Source organism: Pristiophorus japonicus, chromosome 13 (assembly GCF_044704955.1).
Source record: "Pristiophorus japonicus isolate sPriJap1 chromosome 13, sPriJap1.hap1, whole genome shotgun sequence".
Classification (NCBI taxonomy): Eukaryota; Metazoa; Chordata; class Chondrichthyes; family Pristiophoridae; genus Pristiophorus; species Pristiophorus japonicus.
Window position 1 is genome coordinate 5,618,706 of NC_091989.1, and position 27,009 is coordinate 5,645,714.

The 27,009-nt window shown below is 46.7% G+C and overlaps 1 protein-coding gene across 5 annotated transcripts in view; it reads left to right on the forward strand.

The window, feature by feature from the left end:
- The window catches only part of frmd4a (FERM domain containing 4A), an 810,443-nt gene extending 789,889 nt beyond the window's left edge, over positions 1–20,554 (forward strand). For 4 of the 5 annotated variants that reach the window (XM_070897082.1, XM_070897085.1, XM_070897083.1 and 1 more), the window contains 2 exons: positions 9,800–9,899; positions 18,599–20,554. In XM_070897082.1, coding sequence (XP_070753183.1) covers positions 9,800–9,899; positions 18,599–18,701 — 203 coding nt within the window. In that variant the 3' untranslated portion in view covers positions 18,702–20,554. Of the gene's footprint in view, positions 1–9,799; positions 9,900–13,590; positions 13,666–18,598 lie in introns of all 5 variants that reach the window. The other variant, XM_070897084.1, reaches the window with a different exon arrangement.
- Positions 20,555–27,009: the final 6,455 nt, after the last annotated feature.

The following is a 27,009-nucleotide window of genomic DNA, read 5'->3' on the forward strand; positions in this document are numbered from 1 at the left end:
TCCAGTGACTTGAGGTGCCTTCTGCACATGGTCCATGTCTCTGATCCATACAACAGCCCTGTAGACCATGAGCTTGGTGGAAGATTTGAGGGCCTGGTCTTCAAACACTCTTTTCCTCAGGCGGCCAAGGGCTGCGCACTGGAGGCGATGTTGAATCTCCGCATCGATGTCTGCCTTTGTTGATAGAATGGATTAAAAAAATATATATACTAATTACTCCATTTCAAAATGGTATATTACTAGCAGATCTCCTATGGCTTTGCTCAAGGCAAGTCAGAGGATACACAATAGGTTTTGTTTTTATTCGTTCCCGGGATGTGGATGTCGCTGGCAAGGCCGGCATTTATTGCCCATCCCTAATTGCCCCTTGAGAAGGTGGTGGTGAGCCGCCTTCTTGAACCGCTGCAGTCCGTGTGGTGAAGGTGCTCCCACAGTGCTGTTAGGGAGGGAGTTCCAGGATTGTGACCCAGCGATGATGAAGGAACGGCCGATATATTTCCCAGTCGGGATGGTGTGTGACTGGGAGGGGAATGTGGAGGTGGTGGTGTTCCCATGCGCCTGCTGCCCTTGTCCTTCTAGGTGGTAGAGGTCGCGGGTTTGGGAGGTGCTGCCGAAGAAGCCTTGGTGAGTTGCTGCAGTGCATCTTGTAGATGGTGCACACTGCAGCCACGGTGCGCCGGTGGTGGAGGGAGTGAATGTTGAAGGAGAATTTTGAAGGAAATAGATAACAAAAAAAACTATTAAAGAACTGCTGAGAAAACTGACATTTCTCCAAATCCAAGGCAATAAAAGCAGAAGACTGATAGCGTCAGTGTCCTCTGAGCAACAGCAATGGAAGCACAGTTTGCCAACCGTAACTGCGTTAGATTTCAGAAAAGGTTCACTTGGTTGATTCCTGAGATGAAGGGGTTGACTTATGAAGAAAGGTTGAGCCTGTACTCTTTGGAGTTTAGAAGAATGAGAGGTGACCTTATTGAAACACAAGATTCTGAGGGGGCTGGACAGGGTAGATGCAGGGAGGATGTTTCCCCTCGTGGGGGAATCTAGAACTAGGGGGCATAGTTTCAGAATAAGGGGCCGCCCATTTAAAACGGCAACAAGGAGGAATTTCTTCTCTCAGAAGGTCGTGAATCTTTGGAATTCTCTACCCCAGAGAACTGTGGAGGCTGGGTCATTAAATATATTTAAAGTGGAGTTAAACAGATTCTTGAACGATAAGGGAATAAAGGGGTTATGGGGAGCGGGCAGGGAAGGGGAGTTGAGTCCATGATCTTATTAAATGGCGGAGCAGGCTCGAGGGGCCGAATGGCCGACTCCTGCTCCTATTTCTTATGTTCCTTTTTGAAGAAAATACCATTTGATCCGTTAAACTCATTTCCTCTGTAGTCATATCCTGCAGCCTCACATAGACTCCACACAACTTGTTTAATTTCCTGAGGGAAGTGGTCGACAGTAGACAAAACTTCCCAAGAAGATAAAGTTTTGAAATTTTCTCACTGACCCCCCCACCCCCGAGGATAATGCAGCAAATCTGCAGGATATCAGCCCGACAGTGCAATGTGACTTAGTCAGCTCCGGCCAATTACATTCCACAGATGTCATTTTCGATTTAAAAATCTGTGAATTATTTGTTATTGATGTTCTATATCCTCATTGCTCCCAAACATTCTGTCTGGCAGATTCCCTCCTGGCTGGTGAGTCTAGAACGAAGGGTCACCGTCTCAGGATATGGGGTCAGTCATTTGGGACTGAGACGAGGAGAAATTTCTCATTCTGGGAAGCCACAGGGACCCACTGATCTCGGATGTGAAATAATTCACACTGCTGCAGTCTTGTTCTGCACATTCTCTTCCTCGTAGAATGTTCGTCCCTTCTGCTCCTGTTGGTCATCTTCCTCCCCCGTCGCTGACAGTCCTGCAGCAATAGAGGGCACAGGCTGAGAATGGGTGAGCCAACTCCCTTGGGATTAAGGAGCGCGAGAAGGGTGCAGAAACACCTCTCTGCTGCTTCACGGGTTTGGCATAGCTCGTGTCCAGGTGCGCGCCCCACTGACCATCTCCCACAGCCGGGGAGCAGAGTGCCTCCTCTCCAGCCTCGTGTCCTCCTCCTCCTCGGGGGTCAGCTCGGAGATCTGGAATGGCCTCTCCAGTCCTGTCCATTTCATGGGCAGTGTGTTCAAGTCGCTCCTGTAGCGAGATTGTGGGAGTTAGGTAAACAACAACAACTTATATTTATATAGCGCCTTTAATGTAGTGAAATGTCCCAAGGCGCTTCACAGGATTATTACGCGATAAAAATTTAACACCGAGTCACACAAGTAGAAATTAGCGCAGGAAGCTTGGTCAAAGAGGGAGGTTTTAAGGAGCGTCTTGAAAGGGGAAAGAGAGATAGAGAGGCGGAGAGGTTTAGAGAGGGAGTTCCAGAGCTTGGGACCCAGGCAACAGAAGGCACGGCCACCGATGGTAGAGCAATTATAAATCAGAGATGCTCAAGAGGGCAGAATTAGAGGAGCACAGACATCTCAGAACATAAGAAATAGGAGCAGTAGGCAGCCATTCAGCCCCTTGAGCCTGCTCCACCATTTAATATGCTGATGGCTGATCCAATCATGGACTCAGGTCCATTTCCCTGCCCGCTCCTAATAACCCCTTATTGGTTAAGAAACTGTCTATCTCGGTCTTAAATTTATTCAGGGGGGTTGTGGGGCTGGAGGTGATTACAGAGATAGGGAGGGGGTGAGGCCATGGAGGGATTTGAAAACAAGGACGAGAATTTTGAAATAGAGGCGTTGCTTAACCGGAAGCCAATGTAGGTCAGCGAGCGCAGGGGGTGATGGGCGAGCGGGACTTGGTGCGAGTTAGGACACGGGCAGCGAGCACAGGGGGTGATGGGTGAGCGGGACTTGGTGCGAGTTAGGACACGGGGCAGTGAGCACAGGGGGTGATGGGTGAGCGGGACTTGGTGCGAGTTAGGACACGGGGCAGCGAGCACAGGGGTGATGGGTGAGCGGGACGGTGCGAGTTAGGACATGGGGCACAGGGGGTGATGGGTGAGCGGGCTTGGTGTGAGTTAGGACACGGGGCAGTGAGCACAGGGGTGATGGGTGAGCGGGACTTGGTGCGAGTTAGGACACGGGGCACAGGGGGTGATGGGTGAGTGGGACTTGGTGCGAGTTAGGACACGGGGCAGCCGAGGTTTGGATCACCGCTCGTTTACAAAGGGTAGAATGTGGGAGGCCAGCCAGGGGTGCGTTGGAATAATCAAGCCTAGAGGTAACAAAGGCATGGATGAGGGCTTCAGCAGGCACCACTTGAGTGAAGACTAGCGTTTCAGTCATGTCTCCCAGGTGACATCAGACAGCTGTTGTCATAGATCAGCTGGTTGCACCCTGTTACAGGGGAGGAAGCAGTTTGAACATCCTTTTCTGCAAGCGATTGCTGTTAGGGGAAATTTATGGCATTAAGATCCCGAGTTGGTGCCCCCCATAAGCACAGTGCAGAGTGAAGAGTTAGTTGTGCAGCTGTTAATTCTAGCGGGAACAAGAGAGTCAGCGGCCAGTGTGTTATTTTGTCTAACCTCGTCACATCAGTTTCGGGGGCGAGAGAGGTAGCACACAGTGCCACTTACCTCCACATGACATACAATATATTTTTCTGAGCTTTCTCTCTGCTGATGTGTGGGAAAGCAAGTTGTAAGGTGGGACGCTAAAAATCTACAAAGGGATATAGAAAGTGAGTGGGCAAAAATTTGGCAGATGGCCTATAATGTGGGAAAATGTGAGGTTATCCACTTTGGTAGGAAAGGTGGCGATAGACAGATTTTTGAATGATAAGTCTCTCTCTCTCGCTCTCTCGCTCTCTCTAGGAGTGTTTGAATGTTGTCCTCTGAGAAAATTCTGTGCTCTTCTTTTCTGCCTCTTCCAATGCCCTGTCCCCTTCTTTAGATGCTTCTACCTTGTCCTCCACTTGAACACCTACTTTCAAGTGCCGCAAAATCTTATATGAGCCATCGATTGCACATGTCACGTAGTTATCCCAGTCTTACAAAATGTTCACCGCTTCCCTGCTGCTGCAATCTTTATCCAATCTAGGCACAGTGCTCCCGTGGTTAAAGTGTTCCACTCAGCCATTGGCAGTGGCTATGCAAATGGACGCTAACGGTAGCATAGTGGTTATTTTACTGGTCTAGTAATCCAGAGGCTTGGACTAATGATCCAGAGACACGAGATCAAACCCCACCACGGTAGCTGGGGAATTTAAATTCAGTTAATTAAATCAGTATTGATGACCATGAAACCAGCGGATTGTCATAAAGACCCACCAGGTTCACTACTGTCCTTCAGATGGAGATGGAGGATAATGTTGGAAAGTGTGAGGTCATGCACTTTGGCAGAAAAAAATCGAAGAGCAAGTTATTATTTAAATGGAGAAAGATTGCAAAGTGCTGCAGTATAGCGGGACCTGGGGGTACTTGTGCATGAAACACAAAAGGATCGAATGCAGGTACAGCAAGTGATCAGGAAGGCCAATGATATCTTGGCCTTTATTGCAAAGGGGATGGAGTATAAAAGCAGGGAAGTCTTGCTACAGTTATACAAGGTATTGGTGAGGCCACATCTGGAATACTGCGCGCAGTTTTGGTTTCCATATTTACGAAAGGATATACTTGCTTTGGAGGCAGTTCAGAGAAGGTTCACTTGGTTGATTCCGGAGATGAGGGGGTTGACTTATGAGGAAAGGTTGAGTAGGTTGGGCCTATACTCATTGGAGTTCAGAAGAATGAGAGGTGATCTTATCGAAACGTATAAGATTATGAGGGGGCTTGACAAGGTGGATGCAGAGAGGATGTTTCCACTGATGGGGGAGACTAGAACTAGGGGGCATGATCTTAGAATAAGGATCTTAAAATTGAGATGAGGAGAAATTTCTTCTCAGAGGGTTGTAAATCTGTGGAATTCGCTGCCTCAGAGAGCTGTGGAAGCTGGGACATTGAATAAATTTAAGACAGAAATAAACAGTTTCTTAAACGATAAGGGAATAAGAGGTTATGGGGAGCGGGCGGGGAAATGGAGCTGAGTCCATGATCAGATCAGCCATGATCTTATTAAATGGCGGAGCAGGCTTGAGGGACTGTATGGCCGACTCCTGCTCCTATTTCTTACGTTCTTTCGCGGAAGGAAATCTGCCGCCCTTACCCGGTCTGGCCTATATGTGACTCCAGACCCACAGCAATGTGGTTGATTCTTAACTGCCCCTGGAATGGCCCAGCGAGACACTCAGTTGTATTCAGGACGGTGGCTCACCACCACCTTCCCGAGGGCAATAAATGCTGGCGACGCCCACATCCCATGAACAAAAAAAAATAACTGACCCTGCAATTTAGGGTGGGGTCGACACAGGCCGGTGGTGGGGGGGGGTGGAGGAGCAGCGGCAAGACGCAACACAAGTGTACATGGCCAGTGGTTTTTCAAGACTATTGTGTTCGCTGATGTTGTGGGAAAAGGACCCGACATTCCACAGTGCTGACGAGGTTAAGATGATGCTTCCCGTGACGTATGAAAACTCAGAGCTTTGTTTTAGAGGTCACAACCATTCTTCACAGAGCGTACCCAGGCAATAAATCCCACAGGGTTCCGCCCACTGTGTCCAATACCATTTGGGGCACTGCACACTGCGCGTGTAGACGGGATGTCCCTGTTGTATTGAGCGCTGTTGTTCCTGCCTGTTCAGTACTGTTAGCAAAAACATCATCGTGAGCATAAAACAAAGAAACCGGTGTTTCTAATCAACAGAATGCCCAGTTGGGTTTGTCACGAGTAGGCAAACTATGCAATAATGTTGTTCTACTAATAGATCTTGCTAGCAGGCACTTTATCAAAGTAAACCAGCACCAACTGTTGGCAGAAACGTTAATCCAACTTCTCCATTAAAATGAGGAATACCTTACTTTTACTTTTTAACAATGTGACCCGTCATTTTTTTTTCTCTGTTACCTGTAACCAATAATAAGAAAGACTTGTATTTCTGTGGCACCTTACACGACCACCGGACGTCACAAAGCTCTTTACAGCCAATGAAGTACTTTTTGAAGTGTGATCATTGTTGTCATCATCATAATAGACAGTCCCTCGGGGTCGAGGATGACTTGCTTCCACACTAAAAATCACTTCTCAGGTGACCGATTAACTCATTTTAAACGGTGGAAGATGCCTGTGTGTGGATTTTTTTAAGTTGGGGTGGCCGTTGCACACCAGCCACCACACGGGGCTTGATGGAGTAAGGTCTCGGTCCAGTGGCAAGCCAATTTGCGCACAGCAAGCGCCCACAAACAGCAATGTGATAATGCCCAGATGATCTGTTTTAGTGAAGTTGATTGAGGGTTACTCCCTCAGCACCACGCTGGAATGTCAGCCTGTCGCAAGATTTTTTTTGTGCTCAAGTCCCTGGAGTGGGACTTGAACCCAGGACCTTCTGACTCAGAGGAGAGAGTGCTGTCCACTGAGCCACGACTGACAATGTCCCCGCTAATTTTTGGGGGGCTGCACGGACGCGCGGCTTAAAGGGAACATTGCTTGTAACCTAGGAAAAGGGGGGAGGCCATTCAGCCCTCGAGCCTGTTCCACCATTCAGTGAGATCGTGGATCATCTGTGACCTAACTCCATATACCTGCCTGTGGCCCACATCCCTCAATACCTTTGGTTAACAGAACTCGATCAATCTGTGATTTACAATTAACAGTTTGTGTGTATATTTTGCAACAGGTTTGATAACCCTATCTCCACCATCTTAGTTGTGATGACAGGCGTTTATAAGATCTATTTCATCATTTGTTCTGCCAGCAAGAAAAACCTGGTATTAGATTAGTGTAATCACATGGTGCTATCGACACAACAACACTTTTACCAAGACACTGTATAACAATGAAAGTAGTAGAGCAGGTTGAGAAAGTGGTTAAAAAAGCTTGTAGGATCCTGGGCTTCATAAACAGAGGCATTGTGTACAAAAGCAAGGATGTTACGATGAACCTTTATAAAACACTGGCTCAGCCTCAACCGGCGTATTGTGTCCAATTCTGAGCACCACACTTTAGGAAGGATGTGAAGGCCTTAGAGAGGGAGCAGAAAAGATTTACGAGACTGGTTCCAGGGATGAGGGACTTCAGTTCCGTGGAGAGACTGGAGAAGCTGGGGTTGTTCTCCTTGGAGCAGAGAAGGTTGAGAGGAGATTTGATCGAGGTGTTCACAATCATGAGGGGTCTGGACAGAGTAGATCGAGAGAAACTGTTCCCATTGGTGGAAGGGTCGGGAACCAGAGGACACAGATTTAAGGTGATTGGCAGAAGGTCCAAAGGCGACATGAGGGAAAACGTTTTTACGCAGCGAGTGGTTAGGATCTGGAATGCGCTGCCTGAGAGGGTGATGGAGGCAGACTCAATCGTGGCTTTTAAAGGGGAGTTGGATAAGTACCTGAAGGGAAAAAATGTGCAGGGCTACAGGGAAAGGGCGGGGGAGTGGGACTGGCTGAGGTGCTCCTGCAGAGAGTCGGCACGGGCTCGACGGGCCGAATGGCCTCCTCCTGTTCATAAATCTTATGTCTGAAGTTTGCTCTCAGTTTATATTGCTGTAAGACGTAATGGATTGAGTTGCTATTGTATACTTGTGTCTCTAACTATCTGAGATTTGTTTACGAGGCAACCACCATTTGGTTATGATCTACCTGAATTTGTGCATGTGTTGAAGTTGCTAAATGGCTGCAATGTGGAGCAGCAGGGTGTGTTACTAATCTCACCTATGTCGTTGCTGGAAGTCGCAGAGCACTTCCCTGCGAGAAGGGAAAGGTGCCCACGACAACGCTTGCACCCTCGCTCCCCACCCATACGTGGGTTACACATTATCACATTGTGGGAGCTTGCTGTGCGCAAATTGGCTGCCGTGTTTCCTACAGCAGTGACTACACTTCAAAAACGTACTTCAATGGCTGTAAAGTGCTTTGGGACGTCCCGAGGTCCTGAGAGGCGCTATAGAAATGCAAGTCTTACTTTACAAAGATCCTGTCCATTGTCCCAGTGGGTACAACAGGTTGGGCCTATACTCATTGGAGTTTAGAAGAATGAGCGATGATCTTATTGAAACGTATAAGATTCCGAGGAGGCTTGCCAAGGTGGATGCAGAGAGGATGTTTCCCCTCGTGGGGGAATCTAGAACTAGGGGGCATAGTTTCAGAGTAAGGGGCCGCTCATTTAAAACGGAAATGAGGAGAAATTTCCTCTCTCAGAGGGTCGTGAATCTTTGGAATTCTCTATCTCAGAGAGCTGTGGAGGCTGCTGGGTCATTGAATATATTTAAGGCGGAGATAGACAGATTTTTGAGCGATAAGGGAGTAAAGGGTTATGGGGAGCGGGCGGGGAAGTGGAGCTGAGCCCATGATCAGATCAGCCATGATCTTATTATATGGCGGAGCAGGCTCGAGGGGCCAAATGACCAACTCCTGCTCCTATTTCTTATGACATGTACACAAAAACTTAAAGATGGGAAATGGGGAAAAATACCATAGAGAACAATTTTTAGAAACTCTGTGCTAACCAGAGCCACATAAACCAATTAATGATTTAATGAACAAGAAGCAAATTATAGGATAACAGACAGAAATCATGTCTAGACAGTTGCAAACATTTCAAAATACTTTTATAATTTCAGAATAAAAATATACAACACAAGGATAAGAAACCTAAACAAAATGGAAATGAAGAAATTGTATCGGATATACGGCCCAGAAACAGGCCATTGGGCCCAACCAGCCCATGTCGGCGTTTATGCTCCACTCGAGCCTCCTCCCGTCTTTCCCCATCTAAATCTATCAGCATAACCCTCTATTCCCTTCTCCCCCATTGGCTTGTCCAGCCTCCCCTTAAATGCATCGATACTATTCACCTCAACCCCTCCCTGTGGCAGCGAGTTCCACATTCTCACCGCTCTCTGGGTAAAGAAGTTTCTCCTGAATTCCCTATTAGACCTATTCCTGACTCATCACCATCATCATCATAGGCAGTCCCTCGGAATCGAGAAGACAGGAGGGCGGGTATGAGTACAGCCCTGTAGACCATGAACTTGGTGGAAGATTTGAGGGCCTGGTCTTCGAACACTCTTTTCCTCAGGCGGCCGAAGGCTGCACTGGCGCACTGGAGGCGGTGTTGAATCTCCGCATCAATCTCTGCTTTTGTTGCTAAGAGGCTCCCGAGGTATGGGAAATGGTCCATGTTGTCGAGGGCCGTGCCATGGATCTTGGTGACTGGGGGGGGCAGTGCTGTGCGGTGAGGACAGGCTGGTGGAGGACCTTTGTCTTACGGATGTTTAGTGTAAGGCTCATGCTTTCGTACGTCTCGGTAAATACATCAGTAAATGTAAGACAGTCAATACAAGACAGTCAGGAATACCTATCCCTAACTATCTTGTATTGGCTGTCTTACATTGCAGTAACAGAACTTGTTGCCCATATTGTTGAGAAGTACGGACCAGACGTAAGGAGAAGTAGGTACAGCAGGCACTGATTTTGACCCTAGTCTGTCACTCAATGCATCATCTGCCCTCACTCAAAACAATTGCATTGTCTTTGGGGGGAAAAACGTTACTACAGAACAGATTGTATCTTCCTTTGTGAGGTTAATGCTGAATCGAAGACTTTAATCCTAAATATATTCCATTAGTCGAGCTTTATCTGGCTCCAGTGGTGTCACGCCTCGCATTGTCTACTTGTTAGAGCTCTGTCTGACCTTCATTGTGTTTTTCTTTTCCCTTTCAAGCTGCCTCACCTCGCAGTCAAAGGAACACAACACAGTCTGCTGAGTCAGCCGTTTCTTCTCCCTCAAACAGTCCACACCACATTGTGTCCTGGCAGAGTGGGTGAGTCACACAGTCTGGGGCAAAGCTTAACTCTCTTTGTACATTATCAAAGCCTCGCACTCACAGCACACGGAGCTGTATGCACCCGGATTCCTGGAGCACGGTTTGAACAGCAATCTGTCCACACAAAACAGAAATCTGTCCTCTTCCGACACGGTCACGTCAAAGGTGCTCTGCTCAGCCGTCTTTTGTTCCAGAACAGTTTCCTAACTGGACGGGAGAGCTGGCAAACGAGCACAGCAAGAGTTCGCCCACAATACCCGACATAAGTAACGATAGTTGCTGTCGGAGATATAAAGTTTGCACATCGCTTAACATGTGTTTTGCTTCGGTTTGATTGTTTGGTGAGCAGGTAAGATTCCTGGATTATTAGGCATTCCACTGCGCTTTGGGACAGTTACAAGTGTCCAGGGCACTTTGACAGAATGAAATGCTAGAAAGTAAAAAGAAACAGGAAACCCTGGAAACATACAGCAGCAGGTCCATCAGTGTCTGAAAGAAAAAGGCTTACGGCCAGTACATCAAGCGTGGCCCACACAGTCATGACGCAGCTAAGCAGGGGATGGTAGCACAGTGGTTATGTTACAGGAACAGTAATCCAGAGGCCAGGATTAATGATCCAGAGACTTGAGTTCAAATCCCACCACGGCAACTGGGGAAATATAAATTCAATTAAATAAATCTGGAATAAAAAGCTAATACAGATTGAACCTCCCTTATCCAGAACCACCTCTCGTCCAGAACCATTCCCCGCCACCGGGTGGCGCATGTGCAGAAATCCGACATGAACAAATTGAAGACCTTCCTCGCTGCCGACTCCCGCAGTCACTGGCCTGACCCCGCGATACATTCTCTTTTCCCCCCCCCACCCCATGATCTCACTGCCAGCCCCGATATCCCCTTGCTCAGTACCTGTACCATCCAATTTAACGTGACCACCCCTCGTCCGGAAAAAATCGCTAATCCAGAACAGGCCAGGTCCCCAGGGTTCCGGATAAGGGAGGGTCAATCTGTATCAAAAATGGTGATCATGAAACTACCAGGTTGTCGTAAAAACCCATCTGGTTCACGAATGTCCTCTCGGGAAGGAAATCTGCCGCCCTTACCCGGTCTGGCCGATATGTGACTCCAGACCCACAGCAATGTGGTTGACTCTTAACTGCCCTCTGAAATGGCCTCACAAATTCAAGGCGGCGGCTCACCACCATCATCCTCGAGGCCAATTAGGGACGGGCAATAAATGCCGGCCTTGCCAGTGACACCCACATCCCGTGAATGGGGGAAAAAGCATCAAGGTTCCCAGTTTCCCCTCACATTCGTAATCTCTTGGGGGGAGGTGAAAAACAAGATTTAAAAAAAAAAAAAATTCTAAACCAACTCTGGGAGGGCAGGGGGGGGGGGGAAATATTCTGGGATGTTCCTCTCCGACTGCCCCCCCCCCCCCCCTCTCCAAAAGGTGGTCAGAACAAGTTGCAGGAGGTCACACTGGCCATGAGATACAGACACGGTGTTCCCCCACCTACCTTTTGGCCGGTTAAAAAGCTGAGATGGGACTGTTCATTGGAAACGTTGGCCGTGCTTTCTCATTCATACACCGGCGCACGACATACACTTGCAGTATTTTCTGGTTCTGTGTCAAGTTTCCAGCAGTTGCTCCATCTCCAGGATTTCCACACTTCTCCATTTCCGCTACTATCACTTCCTCTGTTCTATGGCAGCCTCTGAAAGCGCTGGAGCACCTCGTTTGTGTGTGTGAAAGGAGTAAAATAACTTTTAAACAGTGCACTGTGCACCACAGCTGCATCTCAGTTTTATTTTGGGGGCAATTTAAACTTGACCTTTATTTGAATAAAGTTGCACAATTCACAATTTTTAGATTACATATATTTTTTTAAATCCAATGAAGATTGCCTTTAGTAAATAAAATATTTATTGCATTTAAAAAGGCAAGTATTTTGCCTCATTATTATAGCCGATCTTCAGCATGACCATAAAAACTCTGCTCCCTTTCCACAAGTTAAAATGCTACCCATTAATCACACACTCTTTTCTGGGTCATGATGTGATTCTGGAGCAACCATGTCTGGTTTATCTCCAGTTTCCCCCACGTGCTGTATGCCCGTCCCTGGCCCTCTAAATCGCTCGGGTGTCACAGTCCCGGGTTTCTGTTTGTTTTGCTGTGCGATGAGGGCCAGTGAGGAGCACACAGGAGGCGCCAGAGACGACATCTTTGCTTCCCGCGTGGGTATGCGTCCGGAGTCAGTTTGACTTTGTGAAGCCATTGACTTTGATGCAAATAGAAATCGGGAGCGACTTCAAACGGTCTGCCGATTCTACACTTAATCGCAGAGAGTCAAAACCTAACCCCGTTGCAAACAACGCTGAGCGTACCAGGTCGTGCTTTAGGTGGCTCAGTTAAGGGAGGTGTAATGTTTCAGTGGCCGAGCCTTAACTCAGATAGGGTCGTTGCATTAAAAACAGAAAATGCTGGAAATCCCAGCGGGTCAGACAGCGTCTGTGGAGCGAGAAACAGAGTTAACGTTTCAGGTCAGAATGACGAAGGATCATCGACCTGAAACGTTAACTCTGTTTTTCCTCTCTCTCCACAGATGCTGCCCGACCCGCTGAGATTTCCAGCATTTTCTGATTTTATTACAGATTCCAGCATCCACAGTATTTTGCTTTTGCATTAGGATCGTTGAATTGTTTTTTTTTAAAAATTAATTCACGGGATGCGGGCGTCGCTGGCAAGGCCAGCATTTATTGCCCATCCCTAATCGCCGTCGAGAAGGTGGTGGTGAGCCGCCTTCTTGAATAAGTGGCTAGCTAGGAGAGTTCAAAGGGCTTAAAGGTCAGCCACATTGCTGTGGGTCTGGAGTCGCCTATCGGCCAGACCGGGTAAGGGCGGCAGATTTCCTTCCCTAAAGCACATTATTGAACCCGATGGGTTTTTACGACAATCCGGTAGTTTTATGCTCACTATTACTAGTTATTTCATTCGAGATTTGTTTAACTGAATTTAAATTCCCCAGCTGCCGTGGTAGCATTTGGCCCAAGGCTCTGGATTACTGGTCCACTAAGCTCGCGTACCGCCACAATTGTCTGCTTATGTGTCATCATCACCATAAGCAGTCCCTCGAAACGAGGATGACTTGCTTCCACGCCAAAAAGGGAGGAGTTCACAGGTGTTTCAATGAAGGATGTAATATTCCAGATCCCGAACGGTGTAGATTAGGGATACAAAACATTTTTTTCCAGTGAAAGAATTTCCACAAAAAAATGGCTCAAAATTTTGATCCAAGTTAGTTTAAAATCACCTCAACCTATTGAAGGAAATCTGATATTTATCAATAAACATCAGAGCTACGAAGAAGTGTGTGTAAGGGAAATGTCACAGTACATTGTATTCTGTGTCAAGTAATCGTTTTTGTAGTTTATGTATTCACTGTTCAATGTCTTTAAAACCTTGCATGGAAGCTAAAATCCACGCAGAATGTGAAGAGACTGACTAGCGAGTAACACTAAAGCTGTTTCAATCCCAATCCACTATCACTTTAACAATAAAAAAACTAAACCAACAAGTTTCTTACTAACTTTCTAACCCACAAATTCTAACTAACATTTTCCCCACTTTCTTCTTTTCACTAATATTCAATCTTCTCTGCTCCTCTTTTCACCTGCTCGTCTGTAGAGATACAACAGAAAACAGCACACCTCACGATGAGCAGAGCCAATCGCCAACTCACCAAAGCCCAGTAAAATAGAGGTATAGTAATAATCAGTTGTGTGGTGTAAGACCCCTCACTTCGTGTGCTCGCTGTCTTGTGCCCTGTAACCCGTTTGTAGTGTGGTTGTGGTATATTCCTCGTTCCTTTCTTTAATTACTGAAAATAAACTCTTCATTGAAATTAAAATACTTTTTTTAAATGGTGAAAAGCTGCAGAAAAATGAAGGTCCAAAGAGACTTGGAGGGTTCCATGTACACAGATCATTAACATGTCACGGACGGGGTACAGGAAATAATCAAACAGGCTAATGGAATGCTGGCCTTTATATCTCGAGGACCAGAATACAAGGGGGTAGAGATTATGTTGCAGCTGTACAGAGCCCTGGTTAGACCACACCTGGAGCACTGTGAGCAGTTCCGGGCACCACACCTTAGGAAGGATATATTGGCCTTGGAGGGAGTGCAGTGTAGGTTTACCAGAATGATACCCGGACTCCAATGCTTATGTTACGAGGAGAGATTACACAAACTGGGGTTGTATTCTCTAGAATGTAGAAGGTTAAGGGGTGATCTGATCGTAGTTTTCAGGATATTGAGGGGAACAGAGAGAGTGGATAGAGAGAAAGGATTCCCGCTGGTTGGGGAGTCAAGGACTAGGGGGCAAAGTCTAAAGATTAGCGCCAGATCTTTCAGGAGTGAAATTAGGAAACACTTCTGCACACACAGGGTGGGAGAAGTTTGGAACTCCTTTCCGCAAACGGCAATTGATGCTCTAGATCAATTCTTAATTTTAAATCGGAGATTGATAGCTTTCTGTTAACCAAAGTGATATGGGGCAAAGGCGGGTAGGTGGAGTTAGGTCGCAGATCAGCCTTGATCTCATTGAATGGCAGAACAGGCTCGAGGGGCTGAATGGCCCCCTCCTGCTCCTACGTTCCTAAATCTTAAATCAGACATAAAACTGAGACGGCAATCCAGTGTTTTATTTGATTAGAAATAGGGCGATTTTAACCCGACTCGCTCAGCAGAAACCTGGCGGGCGGGCGGTTAAAATCGCCCCGGGCCCTTACCTGTCCAAAAGCCGCCACGATCGCAACATCTGCGATTTTAACCTGCTCCCCTGAGCGGGCAGCAAGGACAGACGCCCGGAGCCAACAGGGTCCTTCTTTACACGGGCACAGTGCGGCTCGATGACATAATTGAGACCCGACTGTAATTTTAACCCAGGCCTGAGGGCGGAGTCCGCCCAGAGTTAAAATCGGGGCCTTAAAATGTTCATAGCCTCTCGAATGGCTTTAGTGAGTAAATGCATTGTGTGGTGTAGCATTGACTTAGAGAGACCAGAAGTTACCAACTTCGTCTCCTAGATTGTGCAAAGTTATTTATTGTTTTCTGTTCTAATTGAAATGTATGAGATTAGGAAAGTTATCCTCGACTCCGAGGGACTGCCTAAGAAGAACGATAAGATACTGAGAGGGCTTGACAGGATAGATGTAGAGAGGATGTTTCCCCTCGTGGGGGAATCTAGAACTAGGGGGTATAGTTTCAGAATAAGAGATCTCAAATTTCAAACGGAGATGAGGAGGAATTTCTTCTCTCAGAGGGTCGTGAATCTTTGGAATTCTCTGCCCCAGAGAGCTGTGGAGGCTGGGTCATTGAATATATTTGTAGAGATAGACAGATTTTTGAGTGATAAGGGAGTGGAGTTATGGGGAGCGGGTGGGGAAGTGGAGTTGAGGCCAGGATCAGATCAAATGGCGGAGCAGGCTCGAGGGGCCAAGTGGCCGACTCCTGCTCCTATTTCTTATGTCCTTATGTTTAACAGTTGGGTGTTCCAGTTTGCCCAGGGGGTGCCTTGCTCCCTCCCGATTGCTCTGAACAGTAATGTCCTAGGCGATACTCACTGTCTGAAGTCAAACCCACTGGGGAAAGTGCTGGAGGTGGTCTCTATCCCAACAAGACTCCATGCCTTCAGAGAAAGAGGCAGATAACTGAAACAAGATTCTTTCAAATGCATTGAAAAGAATAAAGGGTTATTTTTCACAAACAAAAGTCGAACGCTTTCCATTAAATCCCAGTTGCTGACGACAGGACAGAATGAATCCCTTTGGAAAGCACTAGGACCTTTGGTTTACCGTCCCTCTGTATATCGAGCGGATGAATTGCTGCTTTATTTTCTATCAATTCACCAAGGAGGAGGTTTCATCAATTGTTGTTCATGCAGTTTAGAACGCTGCCTTGCCAATGGAGTCTTCTCCCTCTCATTAACATTGAAGAGCTGGCCGGACGCCATGTATTCCACAGAGGACCACAGAGCTTTAACCTTGATCGAGTCTGAATGAAGTGGTTGTTGTGCAGTTGAAAGTTGGTTGTGTCCGTCGCTCTGACGGAACACGGAGAGTCCAACTACTGAGGCAAAGCGAAGCATTTCCAATCGCAACCGATGAAGGGTTGGCACACGTTAGGTGTGGGTTTGTGCGCAAAGACACAGTCGGAGTGTGCTGAGTCACGTCTGGGCATTGGGGTTTCAGGCTATTGTCGCAAGCTGTACAGAGGAAGAATTTTGCGAATTCCTTGCCAGTTGAAACTTCTAATTCGCAATTTGTGTGTTATTCATTCCTGGGACGTGGCGTCACTGGCAAGGCCTTGAGAAGGTGGTGGTGAGCCGCCTTCTTGAACCGCTTCAGTCCGTGTGGTGAAAGTGCTCCCACAGTGTTGTTAGGGAGGGAGTTCCAGGATTTTGACCCATTTGCTTAGAGGGAAGAAAGACTTGCATTTCTATAGCACCTTTCACAAACACCAGACATCTCAAAGCACTTTACAGCCAATGAAGTACATTTTGGAGTGTAGTCACTGTTGTAATGTAGGAAACGCGGCAGCCAATTTGCGCACAGCAAGCTCCCACAAACAGCAATGTGATAATGACCAGATAATTTGTTTTAGTGATGTTGATTGAGGGATAAATATTGGCCAGGACACCGGGGATAACTCCCCTGCTCTTCTTCGAAATAGTGCCATGGGATCTTTTATGTCCACCTGAGAGAGCAGACGGGGCCTCAGTTTAACGTCTCGTCCGAAAGACAGCACCTCCGACAATGCGGCACTCCCTCAGTAATGCACTGGAGTGTCAGCCTAGATTTTTGTGCTCAAGTCCCTGAAGTGGGACTTGAACCCACGACCTTCTAAGGAAAGGAAAATAATGTATTGATTACAACTCGATGTGTGTAAACAATCCCTGGAAGGTTTCGTCCTTCGTTACTTTTTTTGAACAAGGTGGCTTTGTGCTTGAAATTACCGGATTTCAATCGATGCCCTGTTTTTCATCGAGCGCCGTGACAACTGATATGGGTTGGCTGTACTCAAAGCTCAGTAGATTGCAGCAGTAAACTTGTCTAGATTTACAGTGTTCCAGATGTTTTATAAGATGGAGCTTACAGGATTGCAGAGCTGCCAGTCAGCACAGTAGTTTGCCGGTTAGGGTCAAGTGTTCAGGCTGCCTGACACTTAAACCTGCCAACCTCCACTGTGATTGGTTTGGTCGTTCCTTGGCGTGGGAGTGAGTTATCTCACCTTGTGAGGATGGATATTCTCGCCCTCACAACCCGCCTGTCCTGGCAACGGCAGCAGCGATCTTGCGGAGAAATGAGACCTGTGGTTCGGGCCGACCTTGCGTTCCCAGTAGAATGTGACCGTGCATCGTGGTAAATAATTCTTGGTTTATTTTCCGCAAACCTGGAGTAGCAGTTTATCCAAAACATGACACTGCCGGTTAATTGTATTCATGTGTTGGGTATTAATTGGGGACACTCCAGTGTTCATATATTTGGGAGCAAGCACGGGAAGGAGGAGGAAAGCTTATCTTAGGGGTGCACGGTAGGTAATCTGCGTCTCTGTAAATAAAGACTTTTAAGTGACTGAAGACTAGGTTCTAGTCTTCTATCCTTCACGACCTGGCTATCTGACTTTTACACTGGCCAAACAATATGTTGCCATGGTCACACTACAGACCTGCTCAGGAGCACCACAACCTCCCAAACCCACGGCCTCGACCACCTTACAAGGGCAGCGGGCGCGTGGGAACACCATCACCAAGTCACACACCATCCTGACGTGGAAATATATCGGCCGTTCCTTCATCGTCGCTGGGTCACAATCCTGGAACTCCCTCCCTAACAGCACTGTGGGAGCACCTTCACCACACGGACTGCAGCGGTTCAAGAAGGCGGCTCACCACCACCTTCTCAAGGGGCAATTAGGGATGGGCAATAAATACAGTTTTGGTCTCCTTATTTAAAGGAGGGATATACTTGCATTGGAGGCAGTTCAGAGAAGGTTCACCAGTTTGATTCCTGAGATGAGGGGGTTGACTCAAGGTTGAGCAGGTTGGGCCTATACTCATTGGAGTTTAGAAGAATGAGAGTTGATCTTATTGAAACATATAAGATTCTGAGGCGGCTCGACAAGGTGGATGCAGAGAGAATGTTTCCCCTCATGGAGGAATCTAGAACTAGGGGGCATTGTTTTAGAATAAGGGGCCGCCCATTTAAAACCGAGGTGAGGAAGAATTTCTTCTCTCAGAGGGTCGTGAATCTTTGGAATTCTCTGCCCCAGAGAGCTGTGGAGGCTGGGTCATTGAGTATATTTACAGCCGAGATGGACCAATTCTTGATCTATTGAGTCGTCGAGGGTTATGGGGAGCGGGCGGGGGAAGTGGAGTTGAGGCCAAGCTCAGATCAGCCATGATTGTATTAAATGGCGCAGCAGGCTCAAGGGACCGAATGGCCTACTCCTGCTCCTATTTCTTACGTTCTTAAATGCTGGCCTTGCCAGCGACGCCTACATCCCGTGAACGAATCATAAGAGAGTCTCAAGTCGTGGACTATAGTTTAATAATGTTACTTTTTCACGGAACACAATAATTCACTAAAGAGTAGGCGGTGGCATTGCCTGACTAAGTCTTTTCTCTTTTCAGGCCCTATCAGGACACCTGCTACATGGACTCCCCCCTCTACTCGGAATTAGCGGATGTCCAGTGGTACGGAAGTGACAACGCCAAGCCTGGAACTCTAGTCTGACACCTGACCTCAGATCAAAGTACAACTTAAAGAAAACGTCAGCACCATTCAGCGAGCACCTCACTGTCCCCAGTCACTGCCTTACTCCACACACAGCCTCCAACCTGCGACCACAGCTCCCCGCACTGGCACGATGAGGAAAATCAATGAACAAAGCCAAAACGAGGCCTAATTAAAGTACCCCAGACTGCGCCGTATCGCCGGTAACCAGTGGCCAATAACAATAAGGTCTTTTATAAATAAAATCAGAAACTTTTTTTTCTTAAACTGTGAATCATACACACCAGTCCTCCCGCGCTCGAAGCCCCGGTGTGTACAATTTTCGTTTTTATTCCCTTGCGGAAATTAATACAGACGGCGTAATAATAAAGTACTTCAGAATTTAATCGAGCATTATGTTTACTTGAATGTTACCAAAGACCAACTAAAGCTGAAGGGAAAGAATTGGATGGGGCTTTTGTCCATTGGTTACCTGATGAATAAGAAGTTGCCAATCTCTCGATTCATTCGCGAGCCTGGCAGACAGCAATAGATGCTGTGAAAGATAGATTTTTAAAAATGTTCATTCTTCGCATTAAGAAATTCCAGACTGCAGGAAAGATTTCTTTGCCCGTGATGAAGCAACACTATTTTGAAATATATCTTCGCGTGGCTTGTATGGAGGCTGTATGAGCCTTCGTTGATGCACAGAAATATGGTCCAGTCGCTCATCGGTGGATTATATCAGAAATAAGTGGAAGAAAAGCACATAGTTAGCATAATCTGCGTATTGGAGGGAAAAAAAATTGGTATTATGGTACAATACCAGTCTCAGTTCATGCTTCGAGTCAGCTCATCCATCATTATATTCTCTTCAAGGGCTTTGGCTGATTTATGGGACAAGGCCTTGGAGAGTGGTCATCCCCCCTTAGAAGGCCTCGCAAATTAAAAAAATATATATATTTTCCCATGAAGTGCTCCCATCAGAAATAATTTACTGGCTGGAAAAACTGTCGGGTAAAACTTACAGAATCCGTGCCGCAGTAAAGGTGTTGCACCAGGACGCAGGTCTTGGCCACAACAAAAAGAGAGCGCTTTTTTTTTCCCCCTCTATTTCTGAATATTCTACGGTTTCCTGTCTGAGTGGACGGGAGGGGGGAGGGTGGGGGGGTGAGACAGCGACAACGATGGCCAGCTTTATATAGAGAGAGGCTGCTCAGTGAGCTGAAGCAGAACCCACTTGTGGGTGGTCCGTGAAGCAAGAACCAGACACGGCTGTCTGTCTTTGTGAGAGGGGCAGGAAGGATTCGTGTTGAGTTAGAGAGAGAGAGGCTAACACTTACAGACACTACCATGCATTTACTGTGAGGCGGATTTTTCTAATTACAGTTTCCGTTACCATTGTGAAAAAATGTTAAAGATTCCGATATGTTTTATAAAATCAGTATTAGTTTTAGTTTGGACATAGCAAATCACATTCAGGTGCTACCCAATGAACAGTCACCACTAGAATAGTTGTAGGGTTTTACATCTATAAATGTCAATAGTTTTATTACAAGTTGTGTAAATTAAAGCAATGTAGTTAAAATGAATTCAGTAGATGGCTCCCTGAAAAAATGGCTATAGATCTTAAAAGAGCATGTAAAATGTCTTACTTTTTCTCCCCCATCCTGGTTTCTGTTCCATTTTAATCAAAGGAGACTATGTACGGTGTAGAAAGTGCAGAATTGTGAAATTCTGCTATTAATTTATTCTTTTGTATTAAGAATTTGTATAGTACCTTTACATTTTTCAGGAAGGTGTTGTCAACCATTACTAAATGAAGCATTTTCAAGATAATGAATTTGATGGTTCTTGAAATTAACAAAATAAATTATTACTGAATGTTAACAAGAATGCGGCTGTTGGTATTTGCCTTGGTAAACAGACCAGTGGGACACACTCGGGCATCTCCCGGGCAGCTATGGTGCGGGTACTGTAGCGTAGTGGTTGTGTTACTGGTCCGAGTAATCCGGTGACAGAGTGCAAATCCCACCACGGCAGCTGGGGAATTTAAATTCAGTTAATTGAATAAATCTGGAATCTGGTGAGCGTGAAACTAGCAGATCATTGGAAAAACCCGTCTGCTTCACTGGTATCCTTTAGGGAAGGAAATCTGCCGCCCTTACCCGGTCTGGCCTACATGTGACTCCAGACCCACAGCAATGTGGTTGATTCTTAACTGCCCCCTGAAATGGCCAAGCGAGACACTCAGTTGTACCAAACTGAATTGTGACTGAGCCACACGTGCATGTGTTGGACAGTCGTGGTGGAGGTGCAGCGAATGAGGGTACAGGGCCCAGAAGAGCCGGGGGCCCAGAAGAGCCGAGGGCCCAGGGGCAGCACGGCCCAGCCCACACTGCGATATGTGTGCACACTGGGCCCGTGCAGCAGAGCAGGTCTCCAGTCTTCCTGGTTAACCCTTGCCACTGGACCAAGACCTAGCTCTGTCAAGCCCGTGTGGTGACTGGTGTGCAACGGTCACCCCACGTTAAAAAAATCCACCCACAGGCATCTTTCACCCCCTCAACTGGAGTTCAGGACTGGAACATCGGGTCCTTCATTGAAACATCTGTGAACCCATGTGGAAGCAAGTCATCCTCGTTCGAGGGACCGCCTGTGATGATGATGTACCAAACTACACCAGTCACTGTGGGAGCGCCTTTACCACACGGACTGCGGCGGTTCACCACCAGCTTCTTGAGGGATGGGCAATAAATGCCGGCCTTGCTAGAGACGCCCACATCCAGTCAACGAATACATTTTTTAAAAAGCAGAGTATCAGCCGTGGCTCAGTGGTGGGACCTTCATCTCAGAGCCAGAGGTCGCGGGTTCAAACAGCACCGAGGGAAGCGCTGCCTTATCGGGGGCGCCATCTTTCTGACGAGACTCTAAAACAAAGCTGCGTCTGGCTGTTCTGGCGGACTACAAAAAAAAAGATCCCGTGGCACTCTTTGAAGAATTGCAGGGACGTTCTTCCAGTGTCCTGTCCAACATCAAAAAAAGAAAGACTTGCATTTGTATGGCACCTTTCACGACCATCGGTCACCCCAAAAGCACTTTACAGCCAATGAAGTACTTTTTTGAAGTTTAGTCACTATAATAATGTAGGAAACGCAGCAGCTAATTTAGCGCACAGCAAGCTCCCACAAACTGAAATCTGATCGTGTGTTTTAGTGATGTAGATTGAGGGATAAATATTGGCCCCAGGACACCGGGGAAAACACCCCCTGCTCTTCTTCGAAATAGTGCCGTGGAATCACTTACATCCGCCTGTGAGGGCAGACGGGGCCTCGGTTTAACATCGCTCATTAATCCCTCAAACAATGCCACGCGACAGATTAATACGCCACATCTCACTGCTGTCTGTGGGATCTTGCTGATGGTAAATTGGCTGCTGTAGACTGCACAACAACCCCCAACTACACTTCAAAAGTAGGTCATGGGCTGAGAAGTACTTTGGAACCTCGAGCAAGTGAAAGGGGTTACATAAATGCGGGTTCTTCCTTTCTCAGGCACACTGCCATGGGGGAGGTAGTGATTCTGCAGACTGAAAGAGTGGATCAAGTACCTCTTAGATGCTGACTTTAATGTGTCACTGGTAAGGTCCTGGGACCAGTTCATCTCACCTGAAAATAGTGCATAATAGGGGGGGAAAGGAGAAAATAGCTTACAAAAACATGTGTTAAGATAACTCTGATTTTGAGCAAAGATTCAACACATCTTTCTCATTTTTACTATTTTTGTTTGTCATATCTGACCCTGAAATGAACTTCAGGCCACATATCCGCAGCATAACTAACACCGCCTGTTTCCACCTCCGTAACATCGCCCATCTCCGCCCCTGCCTCAGCTCATCCGCTGCTGAAACCCTCATCCATGCCTTTGTTACCTCTAGACTTGACTATTCCAATGCACTCCTGGCTGGCCTCCCACATTCTACCCTACGTACACTAGAGGTGATCCAAAGTTCGGCTGCCCCCGTGTCCTAACTCGCACCAAGTCCCACTCGCCCATCATCCCTGTGCTCGCCGACCTACATTGGCTCCTGGTTAAACAAGGCCTCAATTTCAAAATGCTCATCCTTGTTTTCAAATCCCTCCATGTCTCTAATCTCCTCCAGCCCCACAACACCCCCCCCCCCCCAAGATATCTGCGCTCCTCCAATTCTGGCCTCTGGAGCATCCCTGATTATAATCTCTCCACCATCGGTGGTCGTGTCTTCAGCTGCCAAGACCCTAAGCTCTGAAATTCCCTCCCTAAACCTCTCTGCCTCTCTCTCCTTTAAGATGCTCCTTAAAACCTCTTACTGTGTGATTTGACTGGTCTTGTTTGGAAACACTGAAGCAGTAAGAGTCACGCTGTGCAAGAAACACATGAAATTACACTTGAAGATCAGTCACAAAACATCACTGGATCTCATTATTTTGGAATGATGGTTGTCAAAGAATTGCCTGCAACATGCACTTTTTGGCTTTACTTCCGCTCCCGGGAATCTACTCTGGCTCTGCTAAGAAATCAGCTTCATGCGGTGTTTCACTTTACAAAGAATTTGGAAATGAAAAGTTGTAAAAAGGTTAAGAAATGTTGCTGGCTTGCAGCTGTTACAGCTCTGGAAGTTATCTGTCAGATACAATTAATAACATCCCAACACCTCAGCTTCACTGAGGATTGCTGTCAACAAAACACCACTCGATATCACCTTCTGCTCAATTCTATTTTCCCATTGGATTCTGTAACCTTTATTTTCCAATCCATACATCCGAAGCCTGTGGTTACAATCAGCGTCAATTAAAAGTGCAAGTGCAAGGAATACCATTAACAACTTTCATGATAAATCTTTCAGCGTTGCTCCCCAGTTAAATTCCATCGAATGAATAAGACCAGAAGAAATAGGAGCAGGAGCGATGTTCCCTTTATTTTATTTTTTAGGGTGCGCAGCCCATTGAAATTCACACGCATGCGCGGTTTTTCCTCGTGAAGCTGGCAAGTAGCCTGTGCGGGAACTCCAGACAGCTGCACAGCTTAAAGAAAGACTTGGATTTCTATAGCACTGTCTCAAAACACTTTACAGCCAATGAAGTACTTTGAGTGTAGTCACTGTTGTAATGTAGGAAACGCGGCAGCCAATTTGCGCACAGCAAGCTCCCACACACAGCAATGTGATGATGACCAGACAATCTGTTTTTGTTATGTCGATTGAGGGATAAATATTGGCCCCAGGACACAGGGGATAATTCCCCCTGCTCTTCGAAATAGTGCCGTGGGATCTTTCACATCCACCTGAGAGAGCAGACGGGGCCTCGGTTTAACATCTCATCTAAAAGACGGCACCTCCGACAGTGCAGCGCTCCTTCAGTACTGCCCCTCCGACAGTGCAGCACTCCCTCAGTACTGCCCCTGACAGTGCAGTGCTCCCTCAGTACTGCCCCTCCGACAGTGCAGCGCTCCCTCATACCGCCCCGGACAGTGCAGTGCTCCCTCAGTACTGCCCCTCCGACAGTGCAGCGCTCCCTCAGTACCGCCTCTGACAGTGCAGCACTCCCTCAGTACTGCCTCTCCAACAGTGCGGCACTCCCTCAGCACTGCACTGGAGTGTCAGCCTAGACTTTTGTGCTCAAGTTCCTGGAGTGGGACTTGAACCCACAGACCTCTGACTCAGGGGCTAGAGAGAGTGCTGCCCACTGAGCCACATCTGACACATTGGGCAGGAGTAGGCCAAACGGCCCCTCGAGCCATCTTCACCATTCAATAGGATCATGGCTGATCTTTCACCTCAACTCCACGTGTATACAAAACTATATATAAACATAATAAAACAGTTGCACTGGTGGGCAAAACCTACCAGCAAACACCCAACTTGAAGAACAAAGCAGCGGTGAAAACATTTCTATCACAAAGTGTGAATTCACCCAATCAGTCGAGAAATGATCATTGCACGTATGAGGATTTGCCCCATTACTCATTTCATCTTTCAATCCATTAAACTGATGAGGAGGAATATCTTCTCAGAGGGTTGTAAATCTGTGGAATTCTCTACCCCAGAGAGCTGTGGAGACGACAGATCAGCATATTTAAAACAAGAAATCGCCGTTGCTCTGTGTTTTTAGGCAAATGGGAGAAGGTGCAAGTGAGACCACGGGTGAGGTGTTGTACACCTGGTTCACAATCGGAACAAAGTGACCTGAACTCCACACCTCGTACCCAGGTTGTGTCCATGCACAAATACATCGGCTGGATGTGGGTCCAACATGCTAACGTACAACGTGAAAATTACAGAAATATAATAGCCCCTTATAGGTGATCGGATGCATCTACACACTAACTCATCGGTCACAAACAGGAGAAAGAGATAACTTTAGTGTTTCGCAACTAGAAAAATGGAGATTGGGCTCTCCACCCAGAGAGTTAAACTTGACCAATCTTTATGCGGAGTATCCTCTTCGGACTTTTGCCTGCATTGGATGTCTAATGAACACACAATAGAAAGGAATATTGTCCAGGGGGTCACTAATGCACTCTTCGAACAAGATTTCCAGCAGGAAGATCCAGGAACAATCGTGACGCTGCCCACAGGCGCTGACTAAGGGCAGTAATGCTCGAGTAATGCAGCTTTACTTGGACAGGGGCGCAGGAGAGCCAATTGAAACTCTTTGGATAGTTTTTTTGCAACCAACCTAAAGTGACAGTAATCTGAATAAACTATATCTAAACACAGGTTGTGGAGAGAACGTACTTGTTGGGGAACTAGAACCATTGATTCAAATAGAAAATCATTACACATAACGTAATATAACATCAGAAATAGGAGCAGGAGTCGGCTATTTGGCCCCTCGAGCCTGCTCCGCCATTCAATACGATCATGGCTGATCCGATCATGGACTCAGCTCCACTTCCCTGCCCGCTCCCCATAACCCTTCACTCCCTTATTGCTCTAAAATCTGTCTATCTCCACCTTAAATATATTCAATGACCCAGCCTCCACAGCTCTCTGGGGCAGAAAATTCCACAGATTGACAACCCTCAGAGAAGAAATTTCTCCTCATCTCAGTTTTAAATAGGCGACCCTTTATTCTGAAACTATGTCCCCTAGTTCTAGATTCCCCTATGAGTGGAAATATCCTCTCTGCATCCACCTTGTCAAGCCCCCCCTCATTGTTTCAATAAGATCGTCTCTCATTCTTCTGAACTCCAATGAGTACAGGCCCAACCTACTCAACCTTTCTTCATAAGTCAACCCCCTCATCTCAGGAAACAACCTAGTGAACCTTCTCTGAACAGCTTCCAATGCAAGTATATCTTTCCTTAAATACGGAGACCAAAACTGTATGCAGTACTCCAGGTGTGGCCTCACCAATACCCTGTACAGTTGTAGCAGGACTTCTCTGCTTTTGTACTCTACCCCCCTTGCAATAAAGGCCAACATTCCATTTGCCTTCCTGATTACTTGCTGTATCTGCATACTAACGTTTTGTGTTTCATGCACAAGGACCTCCAGGTCCCTCTGTACTGCAGCATTTTGTAATTTTTCTCCATTTAACTAAATTTGCTTTTTTATTTTTTGTCAAAGTGGATAACCTCACACTTTCCCACATTATATACTCCATCTGTCAAATTTTTGCCCACTCACTTAGCCTGTCTATATCCCTTTGCAGATTTTTCGTGGCCTCCTCACAATTTGTTTTCCCACTCATTTTTGAATCATCAGCAGACTTGGCAACATTACACTCGGTCCTTTCATCCAAGTCATTAATATAGATTGTAAATAGTTGAGGCCCCAGCACCGATCCCTGCAGCATCCCACTAGTTTCTGTTTGTCAACTGGAAAATGACTCATTTATCCCGACTCTCCGTTTTCTGTTAGTTAGCCAATTCTTTATCCATGCCAATATATTACCCCCAACCCCGTGAGTTTTTATCTTGTGCAGTAAGCTTTTCTGTGGCACGTAATTGAATGCCTTCTGGAAATCCAAATACACCACATCCACTGGTTCCCCCTTATCCACCCTGCTCGTTACATCCTCAAAAGAACTTCAACAAATTTGTCAAACGTGATTTCCCTTTCATAAAACCATGCTGACTCTGCTTGACTAAATTATGCTTTTCCAAATGTCCTACTAGGCTTCCTTAATAATGGACTCCAGCATTTTCCCAACTGGTCTATAGTTTCCTGCTTTCTGTCTGCCTCCTTTCTTTTTTTATAAATAGGGGCATTACATTTGCGGTTTTCCAATCCACTTTGGACCTCTCCAGAATCCAGGCAATTTTGGTAGATTACAACCAATGCATC